Raw genomic sequence first — 23,259 nt, 5'->3', positions numbered from 1 at the left:
GTGGGTTTAAGTTATCTTTTAAGAGAGGATTTATATTCTTTGGAAATACTAAATTGAGTTTGGATTTCTGAACAATTTAGAATTACTACTGTTTGGATTAAAATTCGACAAGGAAAGGAAAATCCGTCTCTCACCAATGCCAGAACAATGCCTGTAGGGAAACCTTGGGTCTTCCTCCTCCTTCAAAATCTGGAAAAATTGTCATATGGCCCAAATTACAAGCTGTGCTGGTTTTTGAGCTTCTCGACGTAAATGATCACATTTTAATAATAGTTTTTCATTTGTGTATCCAGACAGCATAAAAGCAAGTAAAAAGAAATATAGGTACTTTAATAAAGATAACAAAATTGTTATTTTCACTGTGAAACAGCAGTAGTTAACATTGGAAATTAATATGTCCCTCTATTTCCTACAAGACCAAAGGAAAAAATTTGATTTAAACATAAAATCATAAATAGACCTACAGCCTGACTTTTAACTTTCAAAATGATTGCTGGGGACCTTTTTCATTACTGCATAATGTGAAATCTTTGTCGTTTAACAACTTTCTAGAGGACTGAATAATGCTTTGTTACAGTACTGTAGAAAAAAGGTTTGCATTTTGATTTCGGATGTTGCATTCTCAAATTTATATACCCAGGAAAACGTCTTTCTGCAACACTTGATTTAATTTAATCTCGCACTTTGACAGTTACCGTTAATTATCAGATTATAAACATGTATCAGTAGCATTTTATCAACCTTGAAGTAAACTGCTAGTACCGTATAGCGGGTTAATTCTGAGGGGAAAACATTCTGCGGTTTTGTCCTAAAATGGGCCTAGTTTATTTCTGCGTTTTATATTTATGCGACCTTCGAGAAAAGCAGGAATTAATTTTTGCGGTTTGCATAAACCGGAAATAAATTCTGCGCATGAGAAATAGCTAGCGTATTTACTTAAGAATAAAATGATTTTTTTCGGTGTTCATGCGAAATGAACGACAGAGTAGGATCGGCAAATCCATGAATCGCTAGCGATTAATGTTTAATTTGCCGATCCTATTCTGTCGTTCATTTCGCATGAACACCGAAAAAAATAGTTTCATTTCTTATATTAACATTATATTTCCTTTCCATTTGTAAACAAGATAATATTACAATTTGCACATATTTTATGGCATTTAACATTAAAATCAGCTTCCCGGCCCATTCTGTAACTGCGATGTCATCTAAGGAACGTTCTCCCTGACTATACACGGACGTCGTCAAAACAGCGGCCGGTTATCACAAAGCAGCGAGACGTAATTTTCGCGCCTTTCCTTTTGCTGTTCATACGAAATGAACGTCGTAATTTTCGATGGAAAAGAATAGGGCGAATGTAAATATTACGTCATAATTATCGACTCAAATGCATATCGTTCTCGGCAGTTTATGTCTTGGTGGCATTATCTTGGTTGGAACCCAGGACAGTGAAGTTGGCGCAGCTGATTTATGTTTAAATATGATTTCTTATTCAAATGTCAAACTTTTCATAAACCTAGTGTGTTTTGTGATATAGACTTGTAAAGATTACACGCCCGAAACGGTAACGATTTATTCGTGGACAATGGATTGATACAATAAAAAAAAAACATTCCAACAACAACCGATACGGTGTGAATAACTTGACAGCAGACGGAAAACTCGTGAGATAAAAATAACGGGTCATTATATTAAGCGAAATATCAAAGTTTATTTCTGCGTCAAAAAATTCTGCTGATAGTTCAAATGTGCGGAATTTATTTCTGCGTGACAGCCTCGATCCGCAGAATAAGCATAAATAAAAAAACACAGAATTAACCCGCTATACGGTAATCAAGCTATCACGCGCTAGGATAAATTTGCATTTGCATTGCACTACTTTATCTCCGGATCTTACACTAGAAAGGTGCATTTACCTGAGGTATGTACTTATGATAATGATATATTTGTCTGCACTGTTAAACGTTAAATAACATGAAAACGGAGTACATTTACAGCGAACTTTCTTTCCGAATCAGTTTTTAATTTCTTATCGCTTTACTTCGTCAAGTTTATATATAAAATATAAATTTCATCTTAAATGCTGGGCAAATATATGTCACGATCAAAATAACGTGAAAAGAAATTCAAAACAAAACATTGTTTGTAACAGATTTCTGTATACTGTGCGTAATCCGAGTCATACTCGCGTATTCCGAATCACCACAAATGAACTAAAATGGTTTTCTTATTACTATCCACAACAGCATAAAACTACCATCTTGAATAGAAAACTGAAATTATTTTATGTTAGGAATAGAAATAATCGCATTTAAGGCCAATAAAAGGACTTAAACGATAGGCATGACAAGCTTCTTTGGCATTATTGAAATACGCTGTTTTAAAACAATCATGTGGGCGGTTTTGTCCTTCGTGTGAATAAAATAGTTACATGGTATAATACCTCCGCCTTTTTCTTTAACATCTGGCTATTGGTAAAATAATAACATACATTAATATTTTGGACACACTGAATCGGCATTTTTCTGCAATCTTTAAACAAAATGCAGCTGAAAGAACAGAACTGAAAATGTGTGATTCGGAATAAGCACAATGTATGCCATCTATATTTCATCTTTAGGCATCTCAATGGTCAAGTTGTTTTTAATGTGGGATATATGACTGGAATGAACGTAAAATTTCGTTCTTTTTAATCTCCATTTCGTTTCATTTCGTTAAAAAATTAGAACGCAAACGCTCCTTGAATCTGACATTTTTGTTTACATTCGTCAGATTTCACATAAGAAAAAATATAGCATTTGGACAATGTTGCAAATATGGATTATGTAAGAATAACTTGAAGCAATGAATTATTAGTTTAATGCATTATATATAAAACCAAAACATATCTTGCGGTTTTTCTTGACGAATGCGCGACGGCTGCTTAAAATCTTGGAAATGAGTCGATTTACAGACTGGTTCGGAATAGGCGGGTTCGCTGTACGAGTATATATGCTTTTGTAGTGTATGTCTTATTAAAGGTTTGAAATTTCGATGTATACTGTAAATTTTTGAAATAAAACAACAGACGAGTTTGGATCAGGATATATGTATTTGTATTATCTTAGTTATCTTGATGTGATTTCTGTAAACAAATTAAGGAAGCAATTCACTTCATTTAGAGTTTGTTCTCATAATTTAGAAATTGAGTTTGGTTGATTTTCAGGTATTAATAGACAAGATCGCGTGTGTAAAATGTGTACCAAAAATGCAGTTGAATCAGAATACCACTTTTACTGTGTTGCCCTAGATATGCAATTATTCGTCAAAAATATTTTGGGCATGTATCATGGCCATCAATTAAAAAATGTGTCTCTTTTATGTCTTCAAAAAGGAAAAATATGTTGTTTAGAATTGCTAAATTCTTAAATGTTGCTTTTGTTTTAAGAAAAGAAGCCTTAGAACATATTTCTGCTTCTTAATTATATGATGTTAATTCATAAATGTTTAGTGTATGTTATGATATGGTAGGTAATGTATTGAATAGTTATGTTCAATTATTTAAGTTATATTATGTATTCGTTTTCTGTCTTGGCCATATTTGTTTGTATGCTGTGGTCAAAGGCATTATTATGTGCCGATTAACCAATAAATGAAATGAAATGAAATGTATTAAGGAGGTAGTTCACCTTAACATTTGTACGTGCACATGCCCAACCGGAAGCTAATGTGACGATTTACGACAACCCAAGTATCAGTCCCCACATGCGCAGATGATACAGCTCTTCTTGCAAACACTGAAATAGAACTGCAGAGTATGCTTAACACTGTTGATTTTCAAACTAAAAGAGATTGTGTCATAATAAACCCGGAAAAGTCTGAAATTATTAAATATGGATTAACAGACTCAATTAATGTTACTTTGAACTCCAGTGCAATTAATGAAGTAGATACAGCAAAACATTTAGGAATGATGCGTAATAATAAAAACAGTGTAGACATAGATAAACGTGTGCAAACTGGAATACAGACAATGTACGCGCTGTTAGGACCTAGCCTTAACGCTATAAAGAATTTCTCACCACTTGTCTCCCTACATATATGGAAAACATGTGTAATCCCAAGATGTCTTTACGGTATAGAGGTCTTTCACACAACAAACAAAGACCTACAGAAATTAGAATTAATGCAAAGAAGGATCTTAAAGCATATTCAAGCTCTGCCGGATAGAACAGCAAATATTGCGGTATATGCATTAATTGGAGCAGAACCAATAGAGACTGTTATAGACAAAAACATAATCTCTGTCTTCACAAACCTCATAAGACTGCCAGGATCCTGTGAATACAATATCATAGAGCGACAACTTACATTTGGGGACCAACCAAAACAAAGTCTTCTGAACAAGGTGAGACAGTCACTAAGTAAACTAGACTTACCAACACCGGAAGAACTTTTTATAAATCTACCCAAAAAGAATACATGGTCAAACATGGTTAAACAAGCAGTTAATATTTATTGGAAAACTCTATGGGAAACAGAAAAAACAGAGAAATCAACTCTTAAATATTTGTATCTGCAAGAAAGCCCAATTAGACCACCGCATAATATAAGGAGAGCAGTAGAGTCTAAACACCATGAAATTCGTAAAGCAGAGATAAAGGCAAGACTCCTTACTGGGACATATATTCTGCAGACTAATGCAGCACGTTATAATAGTGTAAAAACATCTCCAATTTGTCTTTTGTGCAATCAAGAAAATGAAAATTTAGAACATTTTATATTAAGATGCACCGAGTTACACTCATACCGATCAGAACCTTTAAATACTATTGAAGTGATATGTAATAACATTAAGTCAGGAAGCTACAATGAAATCTTGAAAGAAGGACTATTACTACAACTTGTAGTAGCTTTCTTTGTTTTTTGGGTTTAATTTTAAAGTTTACTCAAGTGAGTAATTGAGTATGCCACGCTACGCGCCTGACAACTGGGCAGCGTTCCATTTTCCATTACTGCTCATGAACAGACTCAATCAAACCGAGTCTGCAATTTTCACTGTTTGCATTGTTTTCGGTGCTTCCGAGGGATCTTCTTTCCAGATTTTATATTAGACTGCACCTACAGTAAAGTACAAAATGCCATAGTTGCAAAGACGGCAGATCTTATAAACATAGAGAGACTCTCCCAAAATATGGTATATAAATTGCATCTTAAATGGACTGCAATTCTTAAAGAAAGGCACTTAAAAGCAGACAGTATAAAATAAGGTAATTATTAATAGCGCTGTTAAAAATAAATACCAGTGCTAAAAATAGAACAGTTTAAGCATGTCAAGCATTTTATGCCATAAAATCTTTTAATTAACAAATATAACAGCGATCATATATTTTATGGTTTTATTTGGTTCTATTCTATTCTATTCTGATAGTCAGAATGGATAAATAATTTGGTAAGCAAGATTTCTTCCCCTTTAATACTCTTCATAATGAAAGTCAAATAAATATTTAAATTTACACATGAATAACTTTGTATTCATCCGCCGATAGTTTAAATCAGCTGTTTTGCTGGGACTACTTTACAGTTTTTGTTTGACACGATACTATACACATCGTTTAGAAAATCTTTGTTGAATTTGGCGGTCTTCACTGTGGCCATATTGAAATTTGGATCAGTTTAGAAAAATTAAAGCAGAAATAACTTTTGATGATGGACTAAATTTTAAATTCTTGAGTGAGAGTTTCCCAGTGGGGAATTACATTGTATAACGTTTTTTAAAAACGGCGAAATCCAGTGACTTTGTTCATGAAGAAAAGTGAAAGATCTTCCAGAAAGAAGATAGATTATAAGAAGATGGCGTCGGGGTTAAGCCCGGTTACCGAAGTGAAAGGGAAGGAGAAGAGTAAAATCGCCGAAGTGACAGCTCCCGCTGGAGCCTCAATAGCAGATAAACTTTCTGAGCCGAAAGACACATCTACACCGGTAAAACTCACACTTCCGGTGAATCCAGGTGATGAAAAAAGTTCGCTTCTAAACAAGTTAGCAGAGTTGGATAAGAAACAAAAGCAACTCCAAGAGAAGAAAGAACTAGAAACGTTACGGAAACAGGTCGAGGAACGAGAGGAGGCGGTGCGTGAATTAGAGAAATCCCTCACCGAACCGGTACGTAAAGGTAAATCCAAAGAATCATCTTCAGGGGAATCAGGCGGTGCCAAGCCGAAAAAACACAAATCAAGATTAGCAGCTAGTTTTCAGGAAGGACAAACACCATCTACCTCAACAGAATCAGGACAATCAGGTACGAGTTTATTAAATATTGATACGTTGAGGCAGATGCCCAACCTCAGAGAACAAGTCAGAAAAGAACTGAAAAAACTAGGGCTTGAGATTGCAGACTCTTCTAGCAGTAGCACTGACTCTAGTTCAGATTCAGATAGCTCAGAGGACGAAATTGATGACACAGTGGTAGAACAAGTGTTAAAACGTAAAAAACATAAAAAACACAAAACAAAATCTGGCATTACGTCCAAGGCATCAGATTCAGTGAAGAACAAACAAAAATACCCTCATTCGAATCTAAGATATGATTTTGTAAACAGGAACATCTCTTTTGAAAAAATAGAATTCAACCTATTTATAGCAGGAGAGTTGGAAATCATTACCTCCACAAAAACAGGAACAAAAGAAAAAGAAGCACGATTAAAACTGTTAAGAAATTAATGTACCTTAACAGTTCTTATGAATTTTCAGTAGTTAAGTCATTATATGCCGCTGTTCTGAGGGAAATCGAATTAGGCCATAGTCAATGGGGAGATGACTTTCAGTATGTTGAATCGACGGTTTTACCCAGGTACAAAGTACGTTATAATAGAAACCCAGAGCCCGTTTCATTAAGACCTAAACCGTTTTTTGAATTACCCCAGGAAAGCACAAGTACTGGTTCAAATGAAGAACCTAGAATATGGTTCTGCAGTAAATATCAAAGGAATAAATGTCCTCAGAAATCTTCACATATTATTGCACTAAAAGGAGGTAAAACTCGTTTTGCAAAACATGTTTGTGCTACGTGTTGGCAAACAGACAAAAAAGAATTAGTACACCCGGAATGTTCAAGTGCCTGTCCTCATGCCAATCCGTGACTCTTTAATGGTATTCAGTCAATGTCTTCAGATTCAAAACATGGAAAAAGTTCAAATGAATTAGTTGATATTTTCTTACCAAAATTTTGTAAAAAATCTATGAATGCTCCAGATTCAACTAATAATAAATCTTGGTCAACTGATTGCTTCTGTAATCACAGGAAAGATTGCAAAGTTTGTTCATCTGTTAAAAAAGAATTATGTACTACGTCTCAAAGAAAAATTGAGATTAGTGAAACAGTAAAGGCATCTGGTAAATACAATTTTGAAGGCTGTAAAATTCCGGTAAATGAAAAGATTGATACTGAATTTCTTCGTAAAATGTTGTGTGGTTATACAGACACATTAGTATGTGATTTATTGAAATACGGATTCCCTATTGAAGTAGATCAAGAAGAAAAAAGGTTTTAATTTGCAAGTCAAAAAGTGTAAAAAATCATACGGGTGCTCTAGCTTACCCAGGTCACATGTTAAATTACTTAAAAACGGAAGCCTCACATGGTGCTATTATTGGTCCATTTACTATATGTCCTTTTCAAGAAGGTATGGTTATTTCGCCCCTCAACACAGTACCTAAGGCAGATCCTAATAAACGTAGAGTTATTCTAGATTTAAGTTATCCAAAGGATGGTACTGGAGTGAATGAATTTGTGTCAAAAGAGTTATATCTGGGTGAAAAAGTAGATTTGGTTTTTCCAAAGATAGATGACTTTGTGTCTTTAATTAAGACTAAAGGTCAAGGTTGCCTGATGTTAAACTTGATCTTCAACGGGCTTACAGACAAATTAGTATTTGCCCGTCCAGTTATAACTTTGTAGGATTTACTTGGAAACACCATATATTTTTTGACACTGTTCTGGCCATGGGTTTAAGGTCATCTGCTCATATTTGTCAGAGAGTAACTAATGCCTTTGCCTTTATGATGTATAAATTTGGGTTTTGTGTCTGCAACTATTTGGATGATTTCTGTGGAGTTGAAAGAAAAAAGGAAGCTATATTTGCCTTTTCTTTGCTCAGAGAACTGTTCGTTAGGAGTGGTATTGAGGAAGCCTTAGATAAAGCTTGTCCTCCTTCAGAAATAATGGTTTTTCTTGGTGTTCTTTTTAATAGCCGTACTATGACAATGGAGGTCACGGAGGAGAGACTTGAAGAAATCAAACAACTAGTTTCAACTTGGTTAAACAAAGAAACTGCTTCTTTAAAAGATATTCAAAAATTACTAGGAAAATTAAATTTTGTAGGTGCATGTGTTAGATCAAGTAGGATTTTCGTGAATAGAATTTTGAACTGGTTACGTGAATGTTAACTGATACAAAAAGTGTGTTTGTAATTCCAGTTGAAGTTAAAAAAGATTTGATATGGTGGCACAAGTTTTTGCCTTTATTTCAGGGGAAAGCACTCATTGATTATGGAGAATGGTTAGAGGTAGATTCGGTTTTCAGTTCTGATAGTTGCATGACAGGTTGTGGGAGTATTTGTGGAAACAAAATTTTTCATAGTACTTTCCCTGAATTTGTTCTCAACCAAAATCTGAGCATCACTTGCTTAGAAATGTTGACAGTTGTTGTTTCTGTGAAGTTGTGGTGTGATGAATTACGTGGGAAAAGGGTGGTTATCTTTGTGATAATCAAGCAGTATGTATAGTTATCAATTCAGGTAAAGCCAAAAGTATCTTTTTACAGAAGTGTTTACGTGAAATCTGTTTCAATTGCTTCAGTAAACGAGTTTCAACTCCGGGCAATACATCTCAGTTCTAGTGAAAATCGTTTATCAGACTGTTTATCCAGATGGGATTTAGATCCTATATACAGGAAGCAATTTTATGATCAGATTCCTCATGTGTCTCCTCTAATAGATGTCCCAGTATCGGAAGATCTTTTTAGATTGAACAGTGATTGGTGATTTTGTTGTGTTTCAGAGTCACAGATTGGAATCTTGAGGCAGGACCTACAAAAATCCCTTAAATCAGCCTTTGCTGAAGGAACGCATGAAAATTTGCGTATTCAGTGGGAAAGCTTTATTTTATTTTGCTTATATTTTAAACTTTGTTTTTTACCAGCATCAACTGCTACATTACAGTTATATGCTCAATTTTTGAGCAGATCCTTTAAATCAGTTCAAAGCGTGAAAAATTATATTAGCGGGGTCAAAACGTTACATTTATGCCTAGGTTACAATATTGATCATATTAATACTTATTTATTAAACTTATCTTTTAGAGGAATAGCTAGATTGAATCCGTGGTCTGTTAAACGTGCTGAGCCTATAACATTGGAAATTTTGATAAAGATATTTTCAATTTTGGATTTTTCTCATGTAGACAATATTGTTTATTGGTGTTTATTTCTATTTGCCTTTTTTCTGTGTGCAAGAAAGTCTAATTTGGTTCCCACATCTTTAGATGATATTGAGAAAGGTAGATTTTTAAGCACTGATTGTGTTCAACTTTTTGACAATTACATTTTAGTACATTTTAATTGGTCAAAAACCATTCAATTTGGTGAAAGGGAAGTAATTAATCCATTATTAAGATTAAAGGATAAAAGGTTATGTCCTGTAGCTGCATATGAGCGTACGCTTGCATTAAAAATTCCTTATCATAGAAAGGTGTTATTTACTTTAACCAATGGATCAGTAATTACCTATTATTTATTTCAAAAGAAGTTAAGGGACTGTATAAAAGATATAGGATTAGATGCTGACCAGTTTTCAAGTCATTCGTTTAGACGAGGTTTTACTACTTTAGCTCATCGTCTAGACATTCCACATTCACATATACAAATTCTTGGAGATTGGAAATCTGATGCTTATAAGCATACTTAGAACTCAATTGGTGTGATAAAGTTACAATTCTCTCTAAAATGTTCAATATTGAAAAGTAGTCAAGGTTGGTCTCAAGTCCCTTTTTGTTATTACAGGTGTGATGGTTCATATTATTTCGGATTCAATTGCCAAGGATGTGGGTGGTATTTGGCATACTAAAGTGATAGCCTTTCCTGGAATTGGTATTACTCGTCTATCAGTAAGGATTCAAAGTTCACCTTACTTAGTTTCTAAACCCGTCACAATTATACATGTGGGTACAAATGACATAAACCCTAGAAATCCCAACGAAGAATATTCTGTGGACGATATTATTAGTTTTTATAATAATATGATTACATTGATCAGAAATGTTAACCCACATACTCATATTGTTTTTTCATCCATTTTGCCACGTCCATGTGATTATGAACAGACTAAGGATAAGATCAAGCAGGTTAATCAGTTATTAGAAGTTAAGTGCAAAGAAAGATACTGCCAATTTATTCACTCATTTAGACCATTTTTCAAATACGGCAAACCAGTACGTGCTCTTTTTGCTGTTAGAGATAAAGGCCTCCATCTTAACCTGGAAGGTACTCGTCAGTTACGCAAGTTTTTCATTAACACAGTATCTCACTTACTTAAAGGTAAACTTGCAATGTAATCCTTAAAACATATTAAGGGTATCACCAACACATAGCACAAACAGATATATCCTTATCATTAAATATCAAACAAAAATTTTGGTTCATTATATAAGGACATAAAATGTGTTACAATATATTATATGATTCTTAGAATACGTTTTTCATTACTCATTAGATTGTACTGGAAGTTTTGATCGTTTGTATGTGTTGTGATTTCAAAAATTTTTGGACTTGATAGTTGGACTTACAGGGTTGTGAAGGAAGTACTTTATTCCTTTAGACCTTTACACTTGTAATGATAGTACCTTTATATCATTCTAGTGAATTTCTCCTTCTGAAGAAGGTACCTTTACTTCTTTGAAGGTTTAAGACATGTGGTAATGGTAGCTTTCACGTTACTCATGTCTCACTAGGACTCCTTTGATGTTGAGATCATAACATTCACAATCGACCAGGGCTTATATCTTGTATGGTTTTTTATTTTTTAATATTGTAATTTATAAACATGATGTATATAGTGTCATTAGTAACATCTTGTCATGATTATTACTTTACAGTTGTAACAGTATGCAGTCATGTAAGTGATTTCAAGTTACATAAGTATTTAATAAATTTTGCTTCATTGACTTCCTTCAATTTAATTACCATGTTTTATTTATTTTGTCTTATTTGCTTCATTTCATTTGCTATAATTTCTTTAATTTGCCTTTTTTTTTTGGTTTGGCGGGTTTTGGCGGGATTTGCTCAGTATAAGCTCTTTGGCTTATTCTTGTTTATTGTTAACATATGATTTACATTGAATTTCATATGGTATTTATTAGTTAGTAATAATTGATTGAATATTACTGATTCATATAAAATAGTTTGATCTTTGGTATCGTGTCATGCATTTAGATCTAATAAAATTCATTTGATTATTTATTCTATTTGTTGTTTTGAGAACTGGTTATGAGATAATTTCAAGCATTTTATGCCATAAAATCTTTTAATTAACAAATATAACAACGATCATATATTTTATGGTTTTATTTGGTTCTATTCTATTCTATTCTGATAGTCAGAATGGATAAATAATTTGGTAAGCAAGATTTCTTCCCCTTTAATACTCTTCATAATGAAAGTCAAATAAATATTTAAATTTACACATGAATAACTTTGTATTCATCCGCCGATAGTTTAAATCAGCTGTTTTGCTGGGACTACTTTACAGTTTTTGTTTGACACGATACTATACACATCGTTTTAGAAAATCTTTGCCACACCCGCCCACCCAAATTTTGTTTAATCTTGTTGTTTATAGTTTTTGTCTTTGTATATTGTATTTGTCTTGCTTGTATTCCTATTTGTGTTGCTTGTATTGCTATTTGTCTTGCTTGTGTTCCTTATAAATAAGGATTTATCTGAAGTTAAGCAGTAGTGTTCCCATGATTCATATTAGTTTGATAGCGGGATTTGCTCAGTATAAGCTCTTTGGCTTATTCTTGTTTATTGTTAACATATGATTTACATTGAATTTCATATGGTATTTATTAGTTAGTAATAATTGATTGAATATTACTGATTCATATAAAATAGTTTGATCTTTGGTATCGTGTCATGCATTTAGATCTAATAAAATTCATTTGATTATTTATTCTATTTGTTGTTTTGAGAACTGGTTATGAGATAATTAACCATAAAAAGTTATTTATAGCGAGCATCTAAGCGTGTAGATATTGATTTAACATAGTGTGTGTGTATACAGAGTGACCTTTTATGTATAGGATAGACAACGAGTGCCGTTGTCTACGGGATATATACAACGAGCAAAGCGAGTTGTATATATCCCGTAGACAACGGCACGAGTTGTCTATCCGACTTAGACCACGTGACATAAAAACTGTAATTATTGAAAATTCTCCCACGTGTTCTATAGAAATTAGGATTAACGTGTTTTTACAAGAGTGATATTAGCATTGTACCGTTAGCGCTTATTTGTCAGTAGGGCATATGAAAGAATGCAGGTTATTTTGTATAAATTCAGTTTTTACTCAAATACCGGATTTACTAAGATTTGACGTTCATTAACACTTTGAGTCATTTGCAATCACAAATGCTAATTAGATAAATATGGATTTCTCAAAAATACTCAAAGCTGAACTGCATGCTGAACAATTAGTTTTTGTGAGGAGTTTGCATGTTGGCGAAACACGATGACAGATACGTTGATTCAAGACGATAGCCAGGTTCCGAAACTACAAAAAAAGGCTGACAGCAAATCGGAGGTAAACATGTTGGATAAAAAAATATTGTTGTTTGAAGTAATCTGGTATTTTAAGTATGGACTAGTGCTTACTGGTGATATACATAATCACAGTCATACAATTTATCATGTTCTATTAGAAATCACTTTTCAACAATCGGTGTAAAGCGACAACGTGGTTATGGTTAACGTTATATTCATTTTTTGTTCTTATTTAAACAGGAACCAGTGTCGGTGTTTATTTATTTATTTATTTATTTTGTTTATCAGGATACAGTTAGTGCGTAGATGCTCGTAGGACTACGAACACCATGTCCTTCTTGTAAGAATGATGTAGTTGTTCTACTTTCTAACTGGGCCAAGTTGTTCGAAACTTTAACGGGCTGTAATTTAGTTTAGTTTAGTTTAGTTTAGTTTATACTAATTTGTTTTAGCTCGATTGTGATGTAAGCTTTAAGCTTATTGTAACCACTCCGTTTCCTATGAAAACCACTACTGGGGTCATATGAGAAGTCATGGTCGTGATCCCAATGATGCTCGAACCCACGACCACTGCATTAAGCTGTTAAACTAACCGCCTGTTAAATTTCTATTCAAGATACTAGTCTTGGTGGGTGGGAAACACTAGTATGATGTTTTAATTTTACTGTAAAGATGATTTAGTGTTTATAATCCTTAACAAGTACATTTGATTTTCTAAGTTTTCTAAACTGTCGAAATCTAATGATAAAGTTAATCGACCGTTAACTCATCGCCTGTTAAAGTTTCGAACAACTGGATCCAGTTGTTTGCAAATGTAAGGATCGTGCTGACATGTCTATTTTATAACAAGTGAACATAAAAGTTACAACTGTTGGAAACGTTTCAGACAGTAAATGTGTAAATTACGTTTTTTCCACTTGGTTCTACACTACAAATATGTAGTTTATTGTAATTCAATTTTATTGATATCCAATAACATGGGGTCATTTTTACGATATTAATATTTAGACGTTGTCAACTGAATTTACCTCCAAGTCAGTCTTATTTTTTATCCCATTGGTAACTGGTGAGAGTATTGCAAGGTCATTTAACTCCGGCGTTAGCCTGTATTGTTAGATGGTAAATTGACACGAAATTCACGCGTTTTTTGCCCAAGTTTCCCCCGATATATATACAACGCTACTGTTGTATATGAAATATAGACGAGTACAGGTCTGCTTTGCGATTGGCTATTTACGGATTATCGTGGTCTAATCACAAATATATTGGATTTTAAAGTGTACTGGATTTATACCAATATCCTTTGTTGGAGTGCCTCGATACGGACGGGGGAAGTTACAAGAACAGAACAGAACAACGTTTACAACAAACTAAATGTGTTTGTATATTCATTCCTCTGAAAAATCTTCATTAACCCGTCATTGAAATGATGCTTAATGGTTAAATGATACTGAGATAATGAATGAATTACCACAGAAACGCTACAAAACATTGTTTTCCTAAATGACGTCATCGACGTCTGACGGTACGTGTCATTTACCGCGCAAAATTAATAGTTTTTATCTTGAAAGTTCGTAATTCTGAGCATTTTTTTTTAACTTTTTTTTTTTTAAACAGCCATTATTTGCTGAAATATTTTATGAGTCTTTCACTCTGAATTATGATCAATATTTTGCGGCTTTTTTGTAATTATATTGAAATGTTCTTCGGAATGTAAGAAAATGGATGCTAGTAAGTAAGTAAGTAAGTAACGACGTTATTTATAGTGGATAACATATTTGGCAGAGCCAATTTACACTATGGTTCACTGTATAAACTGATGAAAAAAGGTCTGTCCACTAAATCTAAATAAAAAAGCGAAAATTTTACTTCGGATCATAATCACTTTATAAAAAATATAGTTGGGTGAACGGTTATTTATTGCGGCTGTTTTCAGATAAAAATTTACAGTTTGATTTGTAATACCAATTTTCCATTTGTATTGATAATTTGGTACTTATTTACTAAAACTATGCTCTAAAATTGTTCAAATTGCAGTAGAAAAAGGTAATTTCATGAATTAATTTAATGTTACCTCGGAAACAAATCCCGTAACCTACATATCCAAATGTAAAATTCAAAATGGCTACTCAAGGATCACAGCTTCAGCTTTTTATCTGTATTTCAACACTTTCTATGCGAATAATGTTTACAAGTACAATGATTTTTCCATAAAAATGTCAGATGATGGGTACTGCTGTAAGTATTTTAAGATTATTTGTTTAAATTAATGCAAATAACACGAACATTTTGCTTACTTTATAGAAATGAAATGTTTTGAAGCTACACTGTACGGGGAAAATAATTCTATTTAATATTTTTTTTTAAGAAATTACGACATGTAATGTAATGTAAGCTATTTTAAATATCTCTGTTGCCATGGTTACTTCAAACGTTAAGACAAATAGGGTACCATGTAAAGTGTTTGGTATTTTGCTGATGATTGATTATTCTCAAGAGAAGAAACACTTAGAATTGGTAAGTCACACCTAACTGAGCAACTGATGGCGAAAACTGTTGTCATTACAAGCTGAACAATCAAACTCCGTCACCTTAGAAATAACCTCTGACGTTAAAATTGTTCTTTCCGAATTGAGGCGACTCTCTGGCTGAACGCGGATTACATATTACTAAACCCGAGGATGGAAAAGTGGCGTTGTTGAAACATGCCAACTCATTGTGCGCAACAAATTCACGCACCGAGTGCCCGAATGTCACATTCACGAGATGTAGGGCAGATACTACTAAATTTGTTGATCAATGTCCACTAAGTTTGTTATGTGCGAGGAAGTAGACTGTTGGCGCATCAAATCACTACATTAGAATGTTAAACGGAAACAAGTGGGCCATAGTGCCCCTAAATCGCTCACCTGAGTTTATTTGCTTGCTTCAACGAATTTCTTTGCTAAAGCTTCAAAAACCAAAGGTCATGGTAAGATTATTCAAGAAATCTATTGAAATCTGTTAAAAATATACAGGTGGTACAAATTTCTATGCTGTACCTGCAAAACAAGAAAGTAGGTCAGTAGGTCAAGATTAAGACTTTTCAAGATGAGTATTGAAATCTGTATCAAAAATTATACAAGTGGTCCAAATTTCAATGCTGTAACTTCAGAATTAGGAAAGTAGGTCAGTAGATTAAGATAAAGACTATTCAAGATGAGAACTGAAAACTGTATCAAACATTATACATGTGTTTTTGCTGTAACTTCAAAAACAAGAAAGTCAGTAGGTCATGATGAAGAATATTCAAGATGATTATTGAAATCTATATCAATCATTATACATGTGGTCCAAATTTCTATGCTGAAACTTCAAAAATGAAAAATAGGTCAGTATGACCCCACATGATCCAGTGCTTGGCATAGAGAGCATCAAGATAAACATTATGTGCACGTTTGTATCAAATTAAAGCATAAATGAAACCTCTATATGGAATAAGGGGCCAAAATAGAAAATTCTGCCCCTTTCAGGGGCAGTAACTCTAGAAGCAGTGATGGAATCTAACCGATGAAAGAAAGGAAAGAGGATCTTAAAGTTGTTTGTAAGTGTGCTTAAAAGCTAATACAAAAAAATATCTATCGTGTTCACAAGTTAAAATTAGTAAATTTTGGCTCTTTCAGGGGTCAATAAGGGGTCGTAACTCCGGAACCTATGATTTGATCTGATTGACTTCTAATGGAATCCAGGATCTGTTGTTGTTAAAGATATTTTGCAAGTTATCAAATACAACCATAAATGAAGTTTCTATTAAAATCAGCCCCTCATCGATGTTGGTTCGAGCCTCACTCGGGGCATTGAATTCTTCATGTGAGGAAGCCATCCAGCTGGCTTACGGAAGGTCGGTGGTTCTACCCAGGTGCCCGCTCGTGATGAAATAATGCACGGAGGGGCACCTGGGGTCTTCCTCCACCATTAAAAAGCTGGAAAGTCGCCATATGACCTATCATGTGTCGGTGCGACGTTAAATCCACGCCCCCCCCCCCCCCCCAAAAAAAAAAAAATTAAAATCAAAATAGCAAATTTTGGCCCTCAAAGGGGTCATAACTCTAGAGCCCATGAAAGCCAATTTCCGAAAGGAACTGAGATATTATGCCAATACAAGGAACCGAGATGTTTTATGTGTAAATTTGAGTAAAATCAATTGCAAAATGTTGTCTATATCGTGTTCACAAGAAATTGTGAGCAGACGACGGACGGACGGACGAAGGGCGATCACAAATGCTCACCCAGTTACTACGTGACAGGTGAGCTAAAAATAAAGCGAATATATGTCAATAACATAGTGGCAAGGCTTCCTCTAAACGGACATCTAGACAACAGACTCAATAACCCAGTGGTAGAGTATCCGTTTTGAGTTCAAAATTTCAACTTTCAATGCCTGTCCTTGCATAACTAGGTCACAGGAGCTAAAAATAGTTTCTTTTAAACAGAAAAGAATCTTCATGTCTGAAACAAAATGGCCCAGACCTTTGATATTTGGTATGTAACATTGCCTAGATTGCCTCTACCAAGTTTGTTCAAATTATGCCCCTGGGGTGAAAGAGGCTCTGCCCGGGGGTTCCAAGCTATACATAGACTTATATAGGAAAAATACTTTAAAAATCTTCTTGCTCATTATATATCTATAAAGATGTGCCCTAGAAGAAACTTTTGCTATGCTTTAACTTGTATTACCCTAATATTTCATGTTGGTCATTAACATAATGGCACCGAAGCCGTTGAAAAGCCTGTTTTCATACATAGTTGTTTAAAAATGAGAGAAAATGCGTTAACATGGAAACACGAATCATGCGACCTATACATTTTAAGCTTATATTAGAAGCTAACGTGCATACTAGTAAAATTATTAATTATGGTCATGTACTTCAAACCTAAATAAAAATTGTACTTGAAAGGACAGAGATAAACGAAATTTAGATTGTAGCAGTTAAAACATTAAAGTACACGATATACAATAAACTGGTACGGTTCAACTAATCTGAATTTACCCTGGTAACAAGGTAACCTACCTCCTTAACAATCTATAGGTTCATTTCTGCTGGTATTGTTGAATGGTTTCTTGAATTCTGCAAACAAATACTGGTTAGGTTTTTTTGTATATGTATTTCAAATTTATATCTTATCAAAAGTAAACAAGAGCTCGTCGAACACGAAATGCCCCCCTTGATGCATTTAGTAATTGCACAAGGAACAGAAATTATATGCTCACTGTAAGCAAAAGTTCTACCATTCTGTTTTAATCTGACTTTGACCTTTAACCTAACAAGAGATTACAAAGTGATCTTGGTGCCATCCACTGAGCCATTTTTGAATGTTCCGAATTTCAAGACTAGCTCAAGGTCAAAATCAAGGTCAAATTTCATTTCGGTACAGTATAATGTGTATGTGGTCCACATTTGAAAGCTGTAGCTTGAGAAATGTTAAAGTAGGTCACTAGATCAATATCAAAGTCAAACTTCATTTCGGTAGACAGAAATATGCAAGTGCTTCAAACTTTGGAGGCTGTAGCTTAAGAAATGTGAAAGTAGGTAGTAGTAGGTAAAAATCAATGTCAAATTTCAATTCAGAACACAAAAATATGCATGCAGTCCAAATCTGAAGTCTGTACAATCAGAAATGTGAAAGTAGGTCACTAGGTCAATCTCAAGATCAAAGTTCATTTCGGTACACAAAATTATGCATGTGGTCCAAATTTGAAGCCTGTACCTTCAAAAATGTGAAGGTAGGTCACTAGGTCAATTTCAAGGTCAAACTTTTTTTAGTACACAAAACTATGCATGTGGTCCAAATTTGAAGGCTGTAGCTTGAGAAATGTGAAAGTAGGTCACTAGGTCAAAATCAAGGTCAAATTTCATTTCGGAACACAAAACTATGCATGTGGTCAGAATTTGAAGCCTGTACCTTCAAAAATGTGAAAGTACCGGTAGGTCACCAGGTCAATGTCAATGTCAAAAATTTTTTCGGTGCACAAAACTATGCATGTGGTCCAAATTTGAAGGCTGTAGCTACAGAAATGTGAAAGTAGGTCACTAGGTCAAGGTCAAGGTCAACTCATGTCAAGGTTCATCTTGCCACTCAAAACCATACATGTGGTCAAAATTTAAATGTTGTAGGTTATTGACAAGAAGATTTTAAAAGCTTTTCCATATATGTCTATATGGGGGCCTCCGTGGCCGAGTGGTTAGAGTCGTTGGCTTCAAACCATTTGCCCCTCATCGATGTGGGTTCGAAACCTCATTTGGGGCGTAGAATTCTTCACGTGAGGAAGCCATCCAGCTGGCTTACGGAAGGTCGGTGGTTCTACCAAGGTGCCCGCTCGTGATGAAATAGTGCACGGAGGGGCGCCTGGGGTCTTCCTCCACCATTAAAGCTGGAAAGTCGCCATATGACCTAAAATTGTGTCGGTGCGACGTTAAACCCAACAAAATAAATAAATAAATAAATATATGTCTATATGAACCATGTGACCCCCAGGGCGGAGCCATATTTGACCATAGGGGGGTAATTTGAACAAACTTGGTAGAGAATCATTAGATGATGCTACATTACAAATATCAAAGCCCTAGTCTTTGTGGTTTGAAGAAGAAGATTTTCAATTTTTTTCCCTATATAAGTCTATGTAAACCATGTGACCCCCGGGGCGGAGCCGTATTTTACCCTAGGGGGAAAATTTGAACAATCATAGTAGAAGCCCGCTAGATGATGTTACATACAAAATATCAAAGCCCTAGGCCCTGTGGTTTTGGACAGGAGGTTTGTCAAAGGTTTCCCTATATAAGTCTATATAAACCATGTGACCCCCCAGGGCGGGGCCATATTAGATCCCAGGGCAGTAATTTGAATCATCTTGGTAGAGGACCACTAGATGATAATTCATACTAAATTTCAAAGCCCTACGCTCTGTGGTTTTAGACAAGATCAGAAACTGCTTTAACTGTTCCTGGCCAATGTGACCTTGACCTTTGACCTAATGACCTCAAAATCAATAGGGGTCATCCGCTGATCATGACCATCCTAACTATCAATTTTCCTGACACTAGGCCCAAGCGTTCTTGAGTTACTGCCCGGAAACCATTTTACTGTTCCTGATCAATGTGACCTTGACCTTTGACATACTGACCTCAAAATCAGTAGGGGTCATCAGCTGGTCATGACCAATCTCCCTATCAACTTTTGTGACCCTAGGCCTATGCGTTCTTGAGTTATCATCCGGAAACTGTTTAACTGTTCAGGGTCACTGTGACCTTGACCTTTAACAAATTGACCTCAAAATCAATAGGGGTCATTTGCTGGTCATGACCAACCTCCATATCAACTTTCATGATCCTAGGCCCAAGCGTTCTTGAGTTATCATCCGGAAACCGTTTTACTATTCAGGGTCACTGTGACCTTGACCTTTAACAAATTGACCTCAAAATCAATAGGGGTCATCTGCTGGTCATGACTAACCTCCATAACAACTTTCATGATCCTAGGCCCAAGCTTTCTTAAGTTATCATCCGGAAACTGTTTTACTATTCAGGGTCACTGTGACCTTGACCTTTGACATACAGACCTCAAAATCAATAGGGGTCATCTGCTGGTCATGACCAACCTCTCTATCAACTTTCATGATCTTAGGCCCAAGCGTTCTTGAGTTAATTTCCGGAAACCGTTTTACTATTCAGGGTCACTGTGACCTTGACCTTTGACATACAGACCTCAAAATCAATAGGGGTCATCTGCTGGTCATGACCAACCTTCCTATCAATTTTCATGATCTTAGGCCCAAGCGTTCTTGAGTTATCATCCGGAAACGGATTGGTCTACATTCCGACCGACCGACCGACCGACCGACCGACATCTGCAAAACAATATACCCCACCTTCTTCGAAGGGGGGCATAATTAAATAAAAGTAAATATGAAAATTATGACAAGTAGTTACATCTATTTATTTGTGTTGTATGAGGTAAAGTATTCAGTTTTTAGAATTCAAATTTTTCAGATTTGATGCGTCATGTCGGACGTCCAGTCGCCCATCCCTATCGTTGACGTAGATAGAATTGGTATGCACAGAAAATCGGATGAAATTGATAAGGCGTCACTGCAAGCTGTTGCTTTGTCACTGAAAAATGCATTTTGCAAATACGGCGTCTGCTATTTCAAAAACCACGGAATTGAGTACGAAGACAAATTCAAACACATTTCGGAAGCTTTCTTTAAACAGCCTTTAGACGTAAAAACACAACACCTTCGTGGAACGAGACGGGATTTCGGTTATACACCAGCAGGACAGGAAAGGCTTAACCTTGAACACCCTTTAGCTATGAACGAGTCTTTTAATTACCAGCCAGGTGACGACCAAGATGACTGGATGGATAATGCCTTTCCAGATGCTTGTAAAGAAATGTTTGGTCAATGTTCAGTTTTTGGGTACCGTGTACTTGACGCACTTTCCCTGGCGCTTGGTCAACGACAAACATTTCTAAGAGATTCCAGCGCACGTATCGGAACACAGGACAACCCAACAACTTTAAGATCGTTATATTATCCTCCCATCCCGTTAGATATGACAACAAAACCGGGCGATATTCGTTTTGGCGAGCACGCGGATTTCGGAACAATTTCATTCCTGTTTCAAGATAAAGTTGGAGGTCTAGAGGTGGACTTTCCTGGCAAAGGATTCGTGGAAGTAATTCCCATACCTGGGACTATCCTCGTAATGGCTGCTGATTTACTGCAGCGATGGACTGCCGACACCGTGGTTTCGACTCGGCATAGGGTGCTTATACCAGCAGAAGAATCTAAGAAAATAAAAGCTCGACAGTCAGCTGTTTTCTTTATACTGCCTGATAATGACTATGTGGTGAAGCCTTTAGACGGGTCAACGAAGTATAAACCAATCACTTGCATGGAATACCTACAACCCAAAATGACGGATGTCATTGACGTTACATATTAGAGTGTCATCCAATGTATGCAAAAACAAATGGAAAACAAAGTGTATCGTTTTCGCTTTGGTCTGTGGGCGAAGGCCAAAACTATTGAATGCCGTAACCCAGAAATTAGATCCTTCAGGAAACTTTCAAGGGTGGATATCGGTCTGAGCAAATTGTCAGTAAAATTTAATGACGATTTTAAAAACACTGGTGCCTATTGAATACAATTAAGCGTTATATTGGAATAATGTAGTTTTGGACGGTGAACATGAATTTTATTTGACATTTCGTATTATAGATTTTATCTTTTTATTGATAATTTACTCTGGTTGTTACAAAATGCTACTTTATGTATTATATACCGAATAAAATGTAAAACGTTGAAGCTGTAATCCACCCACCACATTAGTAAATATACATATACGGAAAATCTTAAGAACTTCTTGTCCTTTACAAAGAAACATTACCCTCATGATTGCAATAAATGAAACAAAATGCATGAACTAACAACTAAACATTAGTTACCTTTACAGCCTAATGTCGACCGGCTAAAACTAAGGTTCGAATTTCAGTTATTGGCGATTTGAAAAGACCTTTTCTATGCTAATGGAGTATAAATGATGAAAGTACTGCAAAAGCTGATACAAGAGCAAAACGAAAGTTCCCCAAATTCAACGGTTTAAGTCTTAGTCTCCCCGTAAATTCAATCAGGACTGTTATATTTCGATCTTTTCAGATCTTTCAGCACGACTTGGTACTGTTTAGTTTCTCAGCTTAAGCATTTCGGCCTGTGTGGTTCCAATACTCCGGCTTTCATAGCTTTGGGTATTGTATGAGCTGACACAAACGCAAAAGTTTCAAGAAAGTTCCCCATGAGGAACATCAAAAGGGAAGCAACAGTTTAAGTCTTCATTCAAGATGACAGCCATTTCAAATTTGCAAACTGAAATAATTCCAAAATTATAATTTGAGTTAAAGCTTAAACTTTTTTTAAAATATTTTGATGGCTTTAACTGACTTCTATGCTAGCTTTGGTCTGATTTCAGGTAGCCATTGCTGTACGCAGTAATTAAATCACACAAATTAAATTTAGTAAGCCTATCCACAAAATATGTTATTTGGTTACACAGAACATTCAAATTAAGTTAGTCGCCATTTTGCAAATGAATGCTTATATTCGATCAAACATGTAAATTGGGAAGATGTATAGCTCTTCAAATAGTTTAGGCAAACATAAAGTAACAGGTTTATCTGTATTAACACTACTATATACCCTAGATTTAAAATAAGACGTAATGCATGTATAGCTAAACACAGTATAAACATTTGCTGCTATTACAAAAAGCCATATATCTACTGTTACTATTGATGTCTAATGTACGAAAACAGGGAGTATATTGTGTAGAGCAATTCACCGAACTCTGATTCTTCAACGTTCTAAGTTTCAGCCGTGCTAGAGCGATACACAATTTCATTGTCAATATCCTGGGCTGCTCGAGTAGCA

The 23,259-nt window shown here is 35.1% G+C and overlaps 2 protein-coding genes across 8 annotated transcripts in view; one reads left to right on the top strand and one right to left on the bottom strand.

Annotated features, from left to right (window-relative positions):
* LOC123561058 (nephrin-like) overlaps positions 1–23,259 on the bottom strand; it is a 107,187-nt gene that overhangs the window by 68,450 nt on the left and 15,478 nt on the right. The gene's annotated exons all lie outside the window — the stretch shown is intronic.
* On the top strand, positions 1,870–22,140 carry LOC123561060 (uncharacterized). Of its 7 annotated transcripts, none has more exons than XM_053516562.1 (4): positions 5,602–6,277; positions 10,037–10,140; positions 11,128–11,147; positions 20,822–22,140. In XM_053516562.1, the coding sequence occupies exon 4, from the start codon at positions 20,834–20,836 to the stop codon at positions 21,776–21,778; it is 945 nt and encodes a 314-aa protein (XP_053372537.1). In that variant the 5' UTR covers positions 5,602–6,277; positions 10,037–10,140; positions 11,128–11,147; positions 20,822–20,833; the 3' UTR covers positions 21,779–22,140. The 7 variants fall into 6 exon arrangements, with proteins under 7 accessions (XP_045209153.2, XP_045209155.2, XP_053372537.1 ...); XM_045353220.2 differs by lacking the exons at positions 5,602–6,277; positions 10,037–10,140 and adding an exon at positions 1,887–1,921; XM_045353223.2 differs by lacking the exon at positions 10,037–10,140.

Source organism: Mercenaria mercenaria, chromosome 10, assembly GCF_021730395.1.
Source record: "Mercenaria mercenaria strain notata chromosome 10, MADL_Memer_1, whole genome shotgun sequence".
Lineage (NCBI taxonomy): Eukaryota > Metazoa > Mollusca > Bivalvia > Venerida > Veneridae > Mercenaria > Mercenaria mercenaria.
Note: the sequence above shows the minus strand (reverse complement) of the source record. Positions and strands in the feature narration are given on the sequence as shown.

Excerpts from the sequence above, each read along its gene's own strand:
- LOC123561060 (XM_045353217.2), top strand. The coding sequence starts at position 5,785 with ATGAAGAAAAGTGAAAGATCTTCCAGAAAGAAGATAGATTATAAGAAG. Across the intron at positions 6,278-10,036 it reads AACAGAATCAGGACAATCAG|GTGTGATGGTTCATATTATT; the intron begins GTACGAGTTTAT and ends TTGTTATTACAG.